A 16,725-nucleotide genomic window follows, 5' to 3' on the forward strand; every position below is an offset into this window, starting at 1 on the left:
TGTCTCATCGCTACAACTCCCGTACGGGCTCGTTAAGCAAGGGCTGATTTTAAGGTTTTACTGCTAACCTACAAAAGCTTACATGGGCTTGGTCCTGCCGTACATACCTACACGTACGCTACGGTCACAAGACGCAGGCCTCCTAATTGTCCCTAGATTTCTAAGCAAACGCTGGAGGCAGGGCTTTCTCCTTTCGAGCTCCATTTTTATGGAATGGTCTGCCTACCCATGTGAGAGACGCAGACTCGGTCTCAACTTTTAAGTCTTTACTGAAGACTCATCTCTTCAGTGGGTCATATGATTGAGTGTAGTCTGGCCAGGAGTGTGAAGGTGAACGGAAAGGCTCTGGAGCAACGAACTGCCTTGCTGTCTCTGCCTGGACGGTTCCCCTCTCTCCACTGGGATTCTCTGCCTCTAACCCTATTACAGGGGCTGAGTCACTGGCTTACTGTGCTCTTTCATGCTGTCCCTGGGAGGGGTGTGTCACTTGAGTTGGTTGAGTCACTGACGTGATCTTCCTGTCTGGGTTGGCGCCCCCCTTGGGTTGTGCCTGTGGCGGAGATCTTTGTGGGCTATACTCGGCCTTGTCTCAGGATGGTAAGTTGGTGGTTGAAGTTATCCTCTAGGTGTGTGGGGCTGTGCTTTGGCAAAGTGGGTGGGTTATATCCTCCTGTTTGGCCCTGTCCGGGGTATCATCGGATGGGGCCACAGTGTCTCCTGACCCCTCCTGTCTCAGACTCCAGTATTTATGCTGCAGTAGTTTGTGTCGGGGGCTAGGTCAGTTTGTTATATCTGGAGTACTTCTCCTGTCTTATCCGGTGTCCTGTGTGAATTTAAGTATGCTCTCTCTAATTCTCTCTTTCTCTCTTTCGGAGGACCTGAGCCCTAAGGACCATGCCTCAGGACTACCTGGCATGATGACTCCTTGCTGTCCCCAGTCCACCTGGCCACGCTGCTGCTCCAGTTTCAACTGTTTCTGCCTGCGGCTATGGAACCCTGACCTGTTCACCGACGTGCTACCTGTCCCAGACCTGCTGTTTTCAACTCTCTAGAGAAGCAGGAGCGGTAGAGATACTCTTAATGCGGCTGTGAAAAGCCAACTGGCAATTACTCCTGAGGTGCTGACTTGCTGCACCCTCGACACTACTGTGATTATTATTATTTGACCATGCTGGTCATTTGAACATTTGAACATCTTGGCCATGTTTGTTATAATCTCCACCCGGCACAGCCAGAAGAGGACTGGCCACTCTCATAGCCTGGTTCCTCTCTAGGTTTCTTCCTAGGTTTTGGCCTTTCTAGGGAGTTTTTCCTAGCCACCGTGCTTCTACACCTGCATTGCTTGCTATTTGGGGTTTTAGGCTGGGTTTTTGTACAGCACTTTGAGATATCAGCTGATGTAAGAAGGGCTATATAAATACATTTGATTGATTTAGTTGAGAGAGACAGAAGCCATCCATATACAGTTGAAGTCGTAAGTTTACATACACTTATGTTGGAGTCATTAAAACTCGTTTTTCATCACTCCACAAATTTCTTGTTAACAAACTATAGTTTTGGAAAGTTGGTTAGGACATCTACTTTGTGCTGACACGCATAATTTTTCCAACAATTGTTTACAGACAGATTATTTCACTTATAATTCACTGTCTTACAATTCCAGTGGGTCAGAAGTTTACATACACTAAGTTGACTGTGCCTTTAAACAGCTTGGAAAATTCCAGAAAATTAAGTCATGGCTTTAGAAGCTTCTGATAGGCTAATTGACATAATTTGAGTCAATTGGAGGGGTATACACTGTGGATGTATTTCAAGGCCTACCTTCAAACTTAGTGCCTCTTTGCTTGACATCATAGGAAAATCAAAAGAAATCAGCCAAGACCTCAGAAAAAAAATTGTAGACCTCCACAAGTCTGGTTCATCCTTGCAGCAATTTCCAAACAGCTGAATGACCATGTTCATCTGTACAACAATAGTACGCAAGTATAAAAAACCATGGGACCACGCAGCGTCATACGCTCAGGAAGGAGACGCGTTCTGTCTCCTAGAGATGAATGTACTTTGGTGCGAAAAGTGCAATACAATCCCAGAACAACAGCAAAGGACCTTGTGAAGATGCTGGAGGAACAGGTACAAAAGTATTTTTATCCACAGTTAAAACAAGTCCTACATCAACATAACCTGAAAGGCCCGTCAGCAAGGAAGAAGCTACTGCTCCAAAATCGCCATAAAAAAGCCAGACTATAGTTGTCAACTGCACATGGGGACAAAGATTGTACTTTTTGGAGAAATTTCATCTGGTCTGATGAAACAAAAATAGAACTGTTTGGCCATAATGACCATGTTATGTTTGGAGGAAAAAGGGGGGGCTTGCAAACCGAAGCACACATCCCAACACGTGAAGCACGGGGTGGCAGCATCATGTTGCGGGGGTGCTTTGCTGCAGGAGGGACTGGTGGCGCTTCACAAAATAAATGGCATCCTGAGAAAGGAAAATTATGTGGATATATTGAAGCAATATCTCAAGACATCAGTCAGGAAGTTAAAGATTGGTCGCAAATGGTCTTCCAAATGGACAATGACCCCCAGCATACTTCCAAAGTTGTGGTGGAATGGCTTAAGGACAACAAAGTCAAGGTATTGGAGTGGCCATCACAAAGCCCTGACCTCAATCCTATAGAAATTTGTGGCAGAACTGAAAAAGCGTGGCGAGCAAGGAGGCCTACAAACCAGACTGTTACACCAGCTCTGTCAGGAGAATGGGCCAAATTCACCCAACTTATTGTGGGAAGCTTGTGGAAGGCTACCTGAAATGTTGACGCAAGTTAAACATTTAAGGCAATGTCTACCAAATACTATTTGAGTGTATGTAAACTTCTGACACACTGGGAATGTGATGAAAGAAATACAAGCTGAAATAAATCATTCTCTCTACTATTATTCTGACATTTCACATTCTTAAAATAAAGTGGTGATCCTAACTGACCTAAGACAGGGATTTTTTTACGAGGATTAAATGTCAGGAATTGTCAAAAACGGAGTTAAAATGTATTTGGCTAAGGTGTATGTAAATTCCGACTTCAACTGTACCTCTCTCCGAGTGAGTCTCATTACCATCCAGGTCTCTGTTTGTTTATCATCAGGCCTCCACAGATCCCGGCCTGCTCTTCAGACAAGCTGCTAACCTGCCAATACCACTGGAATTCATTATCCACAACAGCTCCCCCTCCCCCCAACCCCCCTCACCCTTCCCCTATTTGGAATTACAAATATCCTTTGCATTTAATTTCTCACCTTCTCATTTGAATAAAGAGGACGGACGCTGTAATTAACAGGATATTAAGAAAAGCAAGAGAGTGTGTACGAGCGAGGGACAGAGTGAGGGAAGGAGGAAGGCRAGAGAGGAGGAGAGAGAAAGAGAGGAGCTGTGGAGAATTAATAACAGGCCAGATCTCTCCAAGGCCCCCTTAATGGGCTATGACAGGAATTTATTCACACTTAGGCTGGTATTAAATCAAAGGCTGGCCGAGTGGTGATGGCAGGGCTGCAATGGAGAGGCACTGGGGATGGTCCCGGGTAATAACTGTGACACCCCCGTAGGAACTGGTCATCAGTTAGGATCCATGGGGGGGAGAAGAGAAGGAAAGATGGAGGAAAGGAAGGAGGGTAGAAGAGGGCGTAGCAGGAGGAGGGAAGGGAAAGAGTGATGGGGAGATGACAGGGCAGCAGCCTCATATCCCAGATGGAATGATTATCAAGTACTCTTGAGAGCCCAGTGAATCATTATCCGTTCTGCAGAAAACGCAGTCATTCAGGGGTCCTTCTTGGACGGAAAAGGAGACAGATGGGACGAAAATGCCTGTCTGCCAGACATCTTCAGAATTTCAATTCGATACATTTCAATTGGTCTGTTTTCCTATTCATTGTTTCCTCTCATTAATTGGCGTGCGAGCACTAATGCAAGGCATTCATTAAGGATCTAATTTGTGGTCACTTGGGCGCTTCAGAGTTTGTGTGTCTCGTTGGAGCAGAGGAGAGGAGAGGAAAACGGAATTGATATGTACAATCACAATCTGCTGTACAAAAGGTCTGCAGCTCAGAGATTGAGCAATCGCAGACCATTAGGTGGCAATGAATTATGGCTAATGCATCTCTCTCTCTCTCTCTCTCTCTCTCTCTCTCTCTCCCCCAATCGACAGATAACGAGAGCAGGCTATCACTCACACACAGGACGGCCCATAAAGCAGCAAGACATTACCATGGAGGAGTCATTTATTTTGGAGCTCCTCCAGTGTACCTCCTATACCCTAAAATACTCTACTCTTTGCTTACCTTTCCTACTGTGTCGAACATCTCAGGCTTCCCACTAGATGTTGGAACATTGCTGCGGGGACTTGCTTACATTCAGCCACATGAGCATTAATGAGGTCGGGCACTAATGATGGGCGATTAGGCCGGGATCGCAGTCGGCGTTCCAATTCATCCCAAAGGTGTTTGATGGGGTTGAGGTCAGGGCACTGTGCAGGCCAATCAAGTTCTTCCACACCGATCTCGACAAACGATTTCTGTATGGACCTCGCTTTGTGCACGGGGGCATTGTCATGCTGAAACATGAAAGGACTTTCCACAAAGTTAGAAGCAYAGAATTGTCTAGAATGTCATTGTATGCTGTAGCGTTAAGATTTCCCTTCACTGGAACTACAGGGCCTAGCCCGAACCATGAAAAACAGCCCCAGACCATTWTTCCTCCTCCACCAAACTTTACAGTTGGCACTATGCATTGGGGCAGGTAGCGTTCTCCTGGCATCCACCAAACGCAGATTAGTCCGTCAGACTGCTAGATGGTAAAGYGTGATTCATYGCTCCAGAGAATGCGTTTCCACTGYTCCAGAGTCCAATGACGGCAAGCTTTACACCACTCCAGCGACGCTTGGCATTGTGTGCAGCTGCTCTGCCATGGAAACCCTTTTCATGAAGCCCCCGACGAACAGGTTTTGTGCTGATTTTACTTCCAGGGGCAGTTTGGAACGCAGTAGTGAGTGCAACCGAGGACAAACGATTTTTACACGCTACGCKGTTCAGYCCTCGGCCGTGCCGTTGTTGCTTGTCATGACTGTCCTGGGAGGATGAGTCTGAATAGGTCAGATTAGCTTTGCAATAAATAACTTCCACCAGACCCCTTCTCACCCGCAGAGGGGTAGAAGGGAACTGGTGGGGGGCTGACAGCTCACGCCCTGTTGTAAATCAAGGACAGAACATTCAGCTATCTCCCTCTCCAAATTCACCCAAGGAATGTGCCTTTGTTTCAACACACTTTTCCCGCTGAAACTCTAACACGTTCTAAAGCAAATACTGGAACAATATTTCTAACATAGAACRTGGGGAATGGSCAGAGGTGACCTAAAAGAACACYAATGTCAGTTTGGTTGCTATTTTGTGATGTCATTAAACATTTTATAAAGGAAATACTGTACCTTGGAAAGTATACCCACTATATGTGTGAAGTGTCCATCCGATGCGTTGTGCATGAAATATGAAAAATTAGTATTTTTGTTAAGAGAGGTGTGATCTTAAAACTATAAAAAATTTTTCTATAACTTTGTACAAGTGATAGTCACCGCCCCTTGAGTGAGGTCAGAGAGCGTGTAAGCCTGACGGAACCGCCCTTTTGAACAAACTGTATAAAACGATGGGTTAAGAATAACATATCAGACCAGAGAGCGTTAAGCTGGCAGCTCACGTTAGTCGAACTCTGAAATCTCAACACGAAGTAYAGATGATAAAGTCACCTCCCTGACAATCACTGGTACGGCTGATTAGCTGTCCTAAGTAAAGTATCTAGAAAAGCAAATTTAAGTGGGACCATTCTACCACTCTTCTCAAATCACTGTAGTACGCTACTCTCATCACCCCACTGAGAACCATTGACAAGGCTGGCTAGCCTATCTTCGAATAAGCATCTTCCAGAGTAAATGGAGGTAGAATAAACTCTGTAGTTCTGTTCAGGACTTCACAAGTCACAGGATACCAGACGACAGCAGTGGAGAACAACAGTAGAAGACGGGTGGGGAGCCCTTTTGGACAATCAGTCTTACAAGTGTGCCGCAAAAARGGCCCAACACCCTTTCCAAGAAGACCTGGTTCTGACAGAAATACACGAAGAACCAAGACATTTCCACGTAAATACATTCATGATTTCTTACTCCAAGCGGGAGGTGGTTCGTGTGCGAAGTATAAGTGAGAGTAGTTTCAAAATGTACCAACGTTAAGTGTCTCTGTCTCTCTCGCCCTCTCCATGTCTTTTGTAACAAGCCCCACCATATTGTTGTCCACTAGGGACCTGTTTCTAATGTATTAAGTTTGGATGTTTATCCTGTGTTACCATTTAGTTAGCTAGTGAATAAATAATTAAACCAATGTGTAGTACTGAATCATAAGGCTCTGGTTCTTGCAGATGCAAGGCGGTTACGACTGTTCAGAATGATGATATGATTAATAAGTTGACTGTTTATGGATGTAATAGGTAAAGCTTTAGAGTTTAATTAGGGAGATGGTAACTCCTTTAAAAAAAAAACTGCTCTCGTAGTGCSCCAAATCCTAATGAGTTAATCGTTACATGATTAATTTAAATTGGGTAACAATTAAACATAGTTGATTAGATAAATAACAGTCATCGGATTAATGAAAGTAAAGTCACGACGTGCTCCTAGACATTTCCACTTCACCATAACAGCACTTCAGTTGACCGGGGCAGCTCTAGCCGGGSAGAAATTTGACAAACTCACTTTGAAAGTCACTGAGCTCTTCATTAAGGCCTTCCTAATGTCAATGTTGGTCTATGGGGATTGCATGGCTGTGTGCTAGATTTTATACACCTGTCAGCAACGGGTGTGACTGAAATAACCAAATCCACTAATTTGAAGGGGTCTCCACATACACTATATATACAAAAGTATCGGTCTGTTCTAGTCTTCCATCTATCGGTCTTCTCTCGTTTTCCTTCAAGTGTCTCGTCTTTTTCCTCTTTCTCTTCTAATTGAAAATCCTCTCTGGCTCCATATGGAGACCTTCCCTTTGTCTACATATCTGTCCATCCAGTCATCTATTTGTCTTCTATATTTCTTTTACTCTCAGTATTCTTTATTTGCCCTTCTTTCTCTCCTCCTCTGGAATGACTGGAATCCTATCCGTCTCAATATGTCTACCCACTAAAGTCTCCATTAAAATCTTCAGCCCGTTTCACTTTCTCTGGAATGTTATCTGGCTCAACATGTACAGTATGTCTTCACACTAAAATCTCCTCTTTATCCATGCAGTCCGGTTATCCATCCATCTTTATTTTCTCTTCCTCTGTAGCCTCTCTTTTCTCTCTCGTCCTGTGGAATCCGGTATTTGGCTCAATATGTGGCCCGTCTTCACACTCAAATCTCCCCATCTATCCCATCCGGTTACATGTCAACTCTCGTTTCCCATCTCTTTCCCTCAATCTCTTTTCCTTGTGGAATCTGGTGTATCTGGCTCAGGTCGTTGAGGCAGATGCAGCTGAGCCTCCTAAACATCTGTTTTCCGCATTCTGCCGCATCAGTCCCGTCCTGATGAGTTAACCTCTAACTCCCCAAAACATGTTCTTCTCATCTCAGCTTTAATATTCAGCTGGGCATTTGGGCTCTGGGCAGAGCAGTGTGGAGTGGAAARGGGATGGCTCCTGCAGACATGCAAGTGAAGCCTAACTTCTCGTTATCCTGTCTTTTCTTTCTGTGTAGCCCTGGTGTTTTGGGTAGTAATTTTGTGGTATGAGCAGCTAAGATGGTAAATGTTTGATTGCCCACTTCACTGTTTGCTCAGTGCTCCCAAATTTAAATGAGTCTTTTCATTGTTTTCGTTGCTATATTTTCATCCAGCTCCTGGGCTACATTTGGACATTCGTAGTTACTCTGGATTCAATGTATAAATGCAAAATGCAACAATTTTGCAGTTCATATAAGGAAAATCAGTCAATTTAAATAAATTCCTTAGGCCCTAATTTATGGATTTCACATGACTGGGCAGGGGCGCAGCCATGGGTGGACCTGGGAGGGTATAGGCCCACCCACTGGGGAGCCAGGCCCAGGCCCAGCCAATCAGAATTAGTTTTTCCCCCACAAAAAGGCTTTATTAAAGACAAAAATACTCCTCAGTGACTCATGACTCAACCTTTGCCTCCCGAACCCGTTGGGGAGTTGTCTCATTGCTGCAAGATCAAACTTGTGGAGAAAAGGGGGTTAAAAAATAAATGTAAAAAATACTCCTCAGTTTCATCAGTTGTCTGGGTGGCTGGTCTCAGACGATACCGCAGGTGAATAATCCTGATGTGGAGGTCCTGGGATGGTGTGGTCTGCAGTTGTGAGACGGTTGGATGTACTGCCAAATTCTTAAAAATGACGTTGGATTTTTTTAAACAAATTTTTATTCAACTAGGCAAGTCAGTTAAGAACAAATTMTTATTTACAATGACGGCCTACCCTGGCCAAACCCGGACGATGCTGGGTCAATTGTGTGCCGCCCTATGGGACTCCCAATCACGGCCGGATGTGATACAGCCTGGATTTGAACCAGGGACTGTAGTGACGCCTCTAGTACTGAGATGCAGTGCCTTAGACCACTGCGCAACTCTTGAGCAGCGGTCTTATGGGAGAGAAATGAACATTACATTCTCTGGCAACAGCTCTGGTGGACATTCCTGCGGTCAGCATGCCAATTGCATGCTCCCTCAACTTGGGAGACATCTGTAGCATTGTGTTGTGTGACAAAATGTACAACCTGTCAGGTGGATGGATTATCTTGGCAATGGAGAAATGCTCACTAACGGGGATGAAAATGGAAAACTTCTGAGATCTTTTATTTCAGCTCATGAAACATGGGACCAACACTTTACATGTTGCGTTTATATTTTTGTTCAGTATAGTTAGATTTTTGTTCAGTATAGTTTGAGCCCGTGTTATTGTTTGGATGTGCGTGCTTGCTCTCCTTTCAGTGTTGGTATGCTTCATAGCAATATGGTCAGCTATAATGCTGATATTGATGCTTATGGAAGGTTTGTGTACTTGCAGCGGATACACAATTTGTTCGGTATCTGCCTGAGTTGAGGTAAGCTCAGCGCTCACGCCCGTGTTTTACAGTAGTAGTTACCTTTAACAGCAGCGAGGGAGCGAGTGCTCTTAAAGACAACCAATACTCATCCGTGACATCCGTGACCTTGTTCCATTATGATTCAGCACACTCAAGACAGGCAAGCACGCACACAGGCGCACACACACCATGACTGGGGAGCTAATAAAAGCTGCAACACTGCCAAATAATGCATGTTGCGGTTTGTCAAAAACTATTTTCAACAATCAAAGAGAGACTATTACCACCTCAAGTAAATTACAGTACAGAGTACTGAGAGTAGCTTGTGTTTTCACACTACATTTCTTTTTTTCTCTTCGTAGAATCTGTTCTCTCTCTTTTGGCCCATTTCTCTCCCCCTGGAATCCCTATTGGGGATACCTTTTTATATACAGGGCTGTGTCCGCTCTAAAGCCCAGTCTACTGTACATTTACATCGCTAAAGCCCCAGTGGGCAGCTCACCTTGTTAACCTCCAGGATCTCCCTCCTCTCTTCTGTTGCCGGGCGGGCCTGGCTGGCCGAGCGTTCATTGTGTCTGGAGCTGCCGTCGTCCTCCACATACGGGATGAGTTGCTGTGTTGGGGGGAGGGTATATCAAAATATACAATGACCACCGGTGTTCAGCGAGGGGGATGTTAAATTGATAGTRGTTTGGTACTTTGGCTTGGAAAATACATGTGTTGCCTTTTGTCTGTGGCTCCGTTGCAAAAGAGATCACCATTTCACATGGGTCTCRCCTGGTTATATAAAGGATAAATAAAACATGAAAAATAAATAAGGTTCATTGGCTTGTCTCTCAAACAAAATAAATAAATAGTGATTGTGTGTAGATCACCAAAACACTCTAATCTAYAAACAGTTCCATACCACCACCGACATTTCTGAATTAGGACTTCTCCACAGTCCATACCCAAGCTCTTAATTCATTTATAAGCACTCTCTGTGCTTGACGTTGTCTGGCTGACACTATACCGACTGCTGTGCTAGAAAACCCTCTCAGAATGCCGAGGTCTTTCCCTCCCTCCATTCCCTCCCTCTATTCCCTCCCTCCCTCCCCTCCCTCATTCCCTCCCTCATTCCCTCCCTCCCTCTCTCCCTCTCTCTTCGCTCTGCCTGGCTGTTCCTCCTGTTTTAAATCACACTGACACCTGCTGGTCTGCAGGATAATGAGCAGTGCCGTATGGAACACATTGTTATTTATTGCACTGCATCAAGACCAACGGGCTTATCTTAAATAGTACCATTATACTAGCGTTACACTATCGTCTACTGGGTTCCTATTATCATACATGGCTGTGTGAGGTGAGATTGCTTAAACGGTTATGTAGGAACGAGGTAATGATTTGAGAAAAGCATAAGATTGGGTCCAAGAGAAAAGCATAAGATTAGGTACAAGGGGAATAACGATTACCGGCCAACCGAAAGCCTTAGCAGGTGTGAAAACACAGCGAAGTCCAAAACAAATCTGAGGCTGAGTGCTATTCTACATTCTGAATAGCCTAGTAGTTGATTGCATTTCATTGCAGTCAGTGACCTGAGGTTTAGCAACTGGCAGAGGCCAAGAGTAGACAGTGATTGATGCAGGCTGTGACCAAAGCATTACTGCGGGGCTGGATCGGGCCATAAGACAGACAGAGACAGAGGCAGGGAAAGAGAATCAAATGAGAAACACGAGACAGCTATGGCAGTTCTCTAGTCAGTCAGAGAGACCGATGCCAAACCCAAAGCTGTCTGATTCGTATTAGAGAGAAGATGTGCTGGATATTATATTAGGCCGACTCAGTAATTGTTAGGGCTGTAGAATCAGAGAGGAAAAAACTTTCTACTTCCATAATTCCAGCTATAAGYCAAACGCATTTTGAATTTAAAGGTAAGAGCTGTTTTTGGCAGTCGGAAGGGGGAAAATGTGCGGGGGTAGAGAGAGAAGGCGCGAGAGAGAGAGAGGGCGAGAGAGAAAGCGCGTGTGTGTGTGTGTCTGTGACTGTGTGTGTGTGAGTCATAACCCGTCTCTTTACGCCACACTAGGATGGATGTGGTTTGCCTGTTGACAGAGAAGAATGGGGGTAATTAAGTTCTCCAGGTTGCCTTACTTAGAAAGGGGGAACGAAATAGGGAGAAGAAAGGAGAAAAAAAAGAATGCCGTGGAGGATAAGTAAATTAAATGACATGGCCGCTCACAGTGCAGGAAATGCCAAAGAACAACAAGGGCTCAGTTGATTGCCTGGCTTGGGGAGAAAACAGAAAACCGCTGACGTGGGCAGCCTTCGCCAGCTGTTCATTACCAGGCCCGCTGCTAATTAGGAACGCGATGAGGTCATGCTGGCTGAGTCATTGATTCCACTTCCTGTTTGGGGAAAGCCCAGTCAGCCAATAGCACGACTGTCAGGACTGTGGCCGGCCAATAGCAGGCTTGTCCGCCACTTGAGTTTTAGGGGATGATAAATGGCGGTGTGTGGAGGGCCAAAATCAACTTCCTCCAACCAACATGGTATGGTGAGGTATTGGTTGGTCAGCACAATAAGTCATTTTCACAGCCTCTGGGAATATGTCAACATTTTAAATGAAGTGGTACAACTGTGGMGTGTAAATGGACAGTGAGGTTTATATAAAAAGTGTAACTTTTCAGAGGGAGAGAAATACAGCACGCCGGTATGCCATATGGGAAATTCCACCTTCACGGAATTATGCTGAGATGCATATTTTTCACATGAAAATGTATGCCAAAGAATAACCATTGACTTCAAAGTTTAACAAACCATACAACTCTATGCACAAGGACTACTTTGAATAATTTACAAAATAAAACATTTACTGTAAAAACTGTGCAGATGCAAAGTTTAGAATCAAAATTGTATCTGCACAGATCTTCCTGTAAATGTGTTTTTGTTAAATATAGTTTTTGTTTGATATACATTTTCAAGTGAAAAATCTGAGTCTCACCGTAATTCCGTTACCATGGAATTGCCTATGTATAAAACAAACAAATGTAAAGTACAGTACCAGTCAAACGTTTGCCCCCGGTGATGCGTTGTGCAGACCCCACCACCCTCTGGAGAGCCCTGCGGTTGTGGGCGGTGCAGTTGCCATACCAGACAGTGACACAGCCCTAGAGGATGCTCTCAATTGTGCATCTGTAAAAGTTTGTGAGGGTTTTAGGTGACAAGACAAATTTCTTCAGCCTCCTGAGGCAAAAAGAAACGACAGTCCATCATTACTTTGTAGTTTCTTCAAGTGTAGTYGCAAAAACCATCAAGTGCTATGATGAAACTGGCTCTCATGAGGACCGCCACAGGAAAGGAAGACCCAGAGTTACCTCTGCTGCAGAGGATAACTTCATTAGAGTTAACGGCACCACAGATTGCAGCCCAAATAAACGCTTCACAGGGTTCAAGTAACAGACATCTCAACATCAACTGTTTAGAGGGACTGAGTGAATCAGGTTGAATTGCTGCAAAGAAACGACTACTAAAAGGACACCAATAAGAAGAAGAGACTTGCTTGGGCCAAGAAACATGAGGAATGGACATTAGACCGGTGGAAATCTGTCCTTTTAGTCTGATGAGTCCACATTTGAGATTTTTGGTTCCAACCGTGTCTTTATGAGATGCAGAGTAGGTGAACGGATGTGGTTCCCACCATGAAGCATGGAGGAGGAGGTGTGATGGTGCTTTGCTGGTGACACTGTCGCTGATTTAGAATTCAAGCACACTTAACCAGCATGGCTACCACAGCATTCTGCAGCGATACGCCGTCCCATCTAGTTTGCAGTTAGTGGGACTATCATTTGTTTTTCAACAGGACAATGACCCAACGCACCTCCATGCTGTGTAAGGGCTATTTGACCAAGAAGAAGAGTGATGGAGTGCTGCATCAAATGACCTGGCCTCCACAATCCCCCGAACTCAACCCAAATGAGATGGTTTAGGATGAGTTGGACCGCAGAGTGAAGGAAAAGCACCCAATAAGTGCTCAGAATATATGAGAACTCTTTCAAGACTGTTGGAAAAGCATTCCAGGTGAAGCTGGTTGAGAGAATGCCAAGCGTGTACAAAGCTGTCATCAAGGCAAAGGGTGGCTACTTTGAAGAATCTAAAATATATTTAGATTTGTTTAATATTTTTGGGGTAACTACATGATGTGTTATTTCATAGTTTTGATGTCTTCACTATWATTCCACAATGTAGAAAATAGTTTAAAAATTKAAGTAAAAACCCTTGAATGAGTCRCTGTATCCWAACTTGAGTGGTAATGTACATGTTTAATGCAAAATGCCTCTGTCAGATGTAAGAAAAGCCTAATTAAACGTGTGCATGCAGTCAGTTCTAAAACATTGGTTTAAAACCAATTGGCTCCAAACCAATAGGAGAAAAGACCGCAACAATAAAACTACAAATAAAAACAGTGGAATCGCCCAGCATGAGGTCTGAAACAACAGCCACCCCAGTAACTCAGTAAAATAAAGTGGTGGGTTTTTAGAGGTGGGTGGGTGTCCATAACAGCCACGAAGGAGGCCCTAGGGACAAACACAGAGCGCAATTTAATTGAATGTGGAGCTGAGGGCTGTGTCCCAAATGGATACAAATTCCTTGTATAGCGCACTACTTTTGACCAGAGCCTTGTCAAARGTAGTGCACTATATAGGGAATAGGGTGTGCGAAGGTAGACCGGACAGAGTGGGAGAGATAAGAATCCCACAGGCACCAAGTAAATGATATCCAGTTCAAACTAGTTAGATATTGACTGTGATACACAGAGTGGTCCTGGGACAGTGGCCACTCACCTCTGGGGTTACGGGGTCCAGACCGGTGCAGTTTTCATTGCATTTGTCGTAGACGAGGCGCAGCTTGCGGAAGAGGACAGAGAGCATACGCAGGTGCTCCTGCAGTTTGCCCAGCCTGTCCTGGTGGGTGCTGGGGTGGTACGTCACTCCATTTGGCAGCTGGGGGAGATGACATAGGAAAGAAGTGTTATATAGTCTTTTAGTAATGTAATAAAATTGTAATAATTGCTACGGGCCAATACAAGGCCTCCTATTTGCTCCTTGACTAGTACCTTCTTGACTACTGGTAATCAGCGTGTGATTACTCAAATGTTTATGGTGGTAACTGAAGTGTAGAAGGTTTGTAAAATAATGACTGAATTATTGCAATGTAGACCAAAACAAATTAAAAATGTATTCATTTTACTGTGCTGTTTCATGGCATTCTACCGGGAGAAGTTACATATAACTAACTATATGATATGTGTATAACTTAAAACTGCTTCGGACTGTTTAACCTGAGCTTTATGCTAACTAACTTTAGCTTTAGGCACTTTTAACTGATCATTTCAACTGAGGTTTAATGCTAACTAGCTTTAGGTGCTTTTAACCGATCGTAAACATCCTGTACAGCCTGAAATGATTCCCTGCATGAGGCTAGGCGAGGTAATATACCTGTATACATGCCTACCAGAGTGATCTTTTTTCACACAGTCTGTGATCTGTGAAACAAGTCACAACAGTGCTGTTTGTGCATTCTGTGGCGAGGAAGCGCGGCTTGTGTTGTGGTGCTAATGCATTCTTCTTCTTTTGTCTGACTTTTTCGTCGTTGTTTTAATGAGCTGCAGAAGGATCTTYTCTGAGACACAGAGAGAGAGAGAGACAATGTCTGACAATGTCCCAAATGGCACCCTATTCCTTATATAGTGCACTACTTTTGACCAGAGTCCTAGTATGGGCCCTGGTCAAAAGTAGTGAACTACATAGGGAATAGGGTGCCATTTTTGACGMAGACAACCTGTCCTGAACTCATCTCCAGGGCACCGTCTGATCTTTCCAACGCGTCAACAGAAGGCCGAGAAGAGGTATAAACAGATGGTGACTGTCTAATGATAAAATGGAGACCTTTTCATACCCAATTATATCATCCATGTTTTAAAGCTAATGTGAAACAGGATTGGGACATTTATTTGTATTTAACTAGGCAAGTCAGTTAAGAACAAATTCTTATTTACAATGACTGCCTACCCCAGCCAAACCCTAACGACRCTTGGCCAATTGTGCACCACCCTATGGGACTCCCAATCACAGCCGGTTGTGATACAGCCTGGAATCGAACCAGGGTCTGTAGTGACGCCTCTAGCACTGAAATGCAGTGCCTTAGACCACTGCGCCACTCGGGAGACATGCCTTCCTAGGGCAATAATAAAAGCTGGCTTAGTTGGCCTAGTTTTCTGCTCGTAGGCCCATATCCATCCATTTTCATATTGTGTTAATGTTATTTGATATAACTATGACGAGAGAGARGGATATTCATTTGGTTCAACAGACTCCAACCAGTGCCCCACGATTTTTACCTCTTGGATGACAGTCAATCAATGTTGTGCTATCAGTTTATGTAATGCTGTCGGTCTGGGGTCAAATAAGGCTGAATGCTTTGCGTGTAATAAAGGTGGTTGACAGACCAGCACCATCCATAATCAAAGGCAACCCATGAACTTCATTCAGCTTTAACACCGCCCCAATACAAAAAGTCACAAGAAACACTCACCTGCATGTTCCTCAACAGCTGGAAGATCTCCATGGTGCGTAAGACGATATCCTGCACCGTCTCCTGGCCGATGCGACAGAGCGACGCCGTGTTGACATCACGGGCAGCCTGAGCCTGCTGCCCAGCGAACGCCACCATGGGAGGGGTGGTCATGTGGACAGCACAGGACCTGTAGGTGYAGTGATGGGTCAGCCTATTCTACACTGGCACACCTTGGCATGCCTGGTCGTATGATATTGGAAGGACGGAAAAGGGAAGGGTTGAGGAGAGAGAGGGCAGGGGAGACAGGGAAAAAGAAACAGACTGGTTCATTTATTGATGTTACATTTCCAATGATGAGTTGATGAATTAATTAATAAATAAATAAACTATTGTTGCCAGACAAATTTCCTTATGGGACAATAATTCATTCATTTATCCAAAAATAATTGCAAGCTATTTATCTCCAAGCTTCCCCTTAACCCTTATTTAGTCCATCAGCCAGTTCTATACTCAAAAGGAAAAAAGTGGCAGTATAGAGTGAAATAATGTGCTAAACATAAATGATTTAATTTTTCTGTATGGAACTAAATTAGAAATATTTTTGCATCTCGGTCTCTTTGGTTTTTCATTCTGTTTTTTTGTGTGTAAGTTAATGGTTTGTGTGCGATCACCTGCTGAAACCCTATCTACAGTGCCTTCGGAAAGTATTCAGACCCCTTGACTTTTTCCACATTTTGGTAGGTTACAGCCTTACTCTAAAATTGATTAAATGTGCTTTTTTCCCTCATCAATCTACTACACACAATACCCAATAATGACAAAGAAAAACAGGATTTTAGACATTTTGGAAAAAACTGAAATATCACATTTACATAGGTTTTCAGACCCTTTACTCAGTACTTTGAGACACTTCCGGCAGCCTTGAGTCTTCTTGGGTGACGCTACAAGCTTGGCACACCTGTATTTGGAGAGTTTCTCCCATTCTTCTCTGCAGATCCTCTCAAGCTCTGACAGGTTGGATGGGGAGTGTTGCTCCACAGCTATTTTAGGGTCTCTCCCGAGAGG

The 16,725-nt window shown here is 44.2% G+C and overlaps 2 protein-coding genes and 1 long non-coding RNA gene across 3 annotated transcripts in view; 1 reads left to right on the forward strand and 2 right to left on the reverse strand.

Annotated features, from left to right (window-relative positions):
* The window catches only part of aard (alanine and arginine rich domain containing protein), a 348,357-nt gene that overhangs the window by 291,712 nt on the left and 39,920 nt on the right, over positions 1–16,725 (reverse strand). The gene's annotated exons all lie outside the window — the stretch shown is intronic.
* Positions 1–16,725, reverse strand: part of LOC111954721 (mediator of RNA polymerase II transcription subunit 30-like) — a 66,146-nt gene that overhangs the window by 46,825 nt on the left and 2,596 nt on the right. The window contains exons 2-4 of the mRNA XM_023974610.2: positions 15,679–15,900; positions 13,929–14,087; positions 9,611–9,721 (exon numbers count right to left, since the gene is read on the reverse strand). Of these exons, the coding sequence (XP_023830378.1) occupies positions 9,611–9,721; positions 13,929–14,087; positions 15,679–15,831 (423 nt within the window). The 5' untranslated portion in view covers positions 15,832–15,900. The remainder of the gene's footprint in view (positions 1–9,610; positions 9,722–13,928; positions 14,088–15,678; positions 15,901–16,725) is intronic.
* LOC139023282 (uncharacterized) lies at positions 10,846–15,775 on the forward strand. Its single transcript, XR_011474423.1, has 3 exons — positions 10,846–11,018; positions 14,756–14,992; positions 15,697–15,775. It is a non-coding gene; the product is annotated as an uncharacterized lncRNA (long non-coding RNA).

Source organism: Salvelinus sp. IW2-2015, linkage group LG30 (assembly GCF_002910315.2).
Source record: "Salvelinus sp. IW2-2015 linkage group LG30, ASM291031v2, whole genome shotgun sequence".
Taxonomy (NCBI): domain Eukaryota; kingdom Metazoa; phylum Chordata; class Actinopteri; order Salmoniformes; family Salmonidae; genus Salvelinus; species Salvelinus sp. IW2-2015.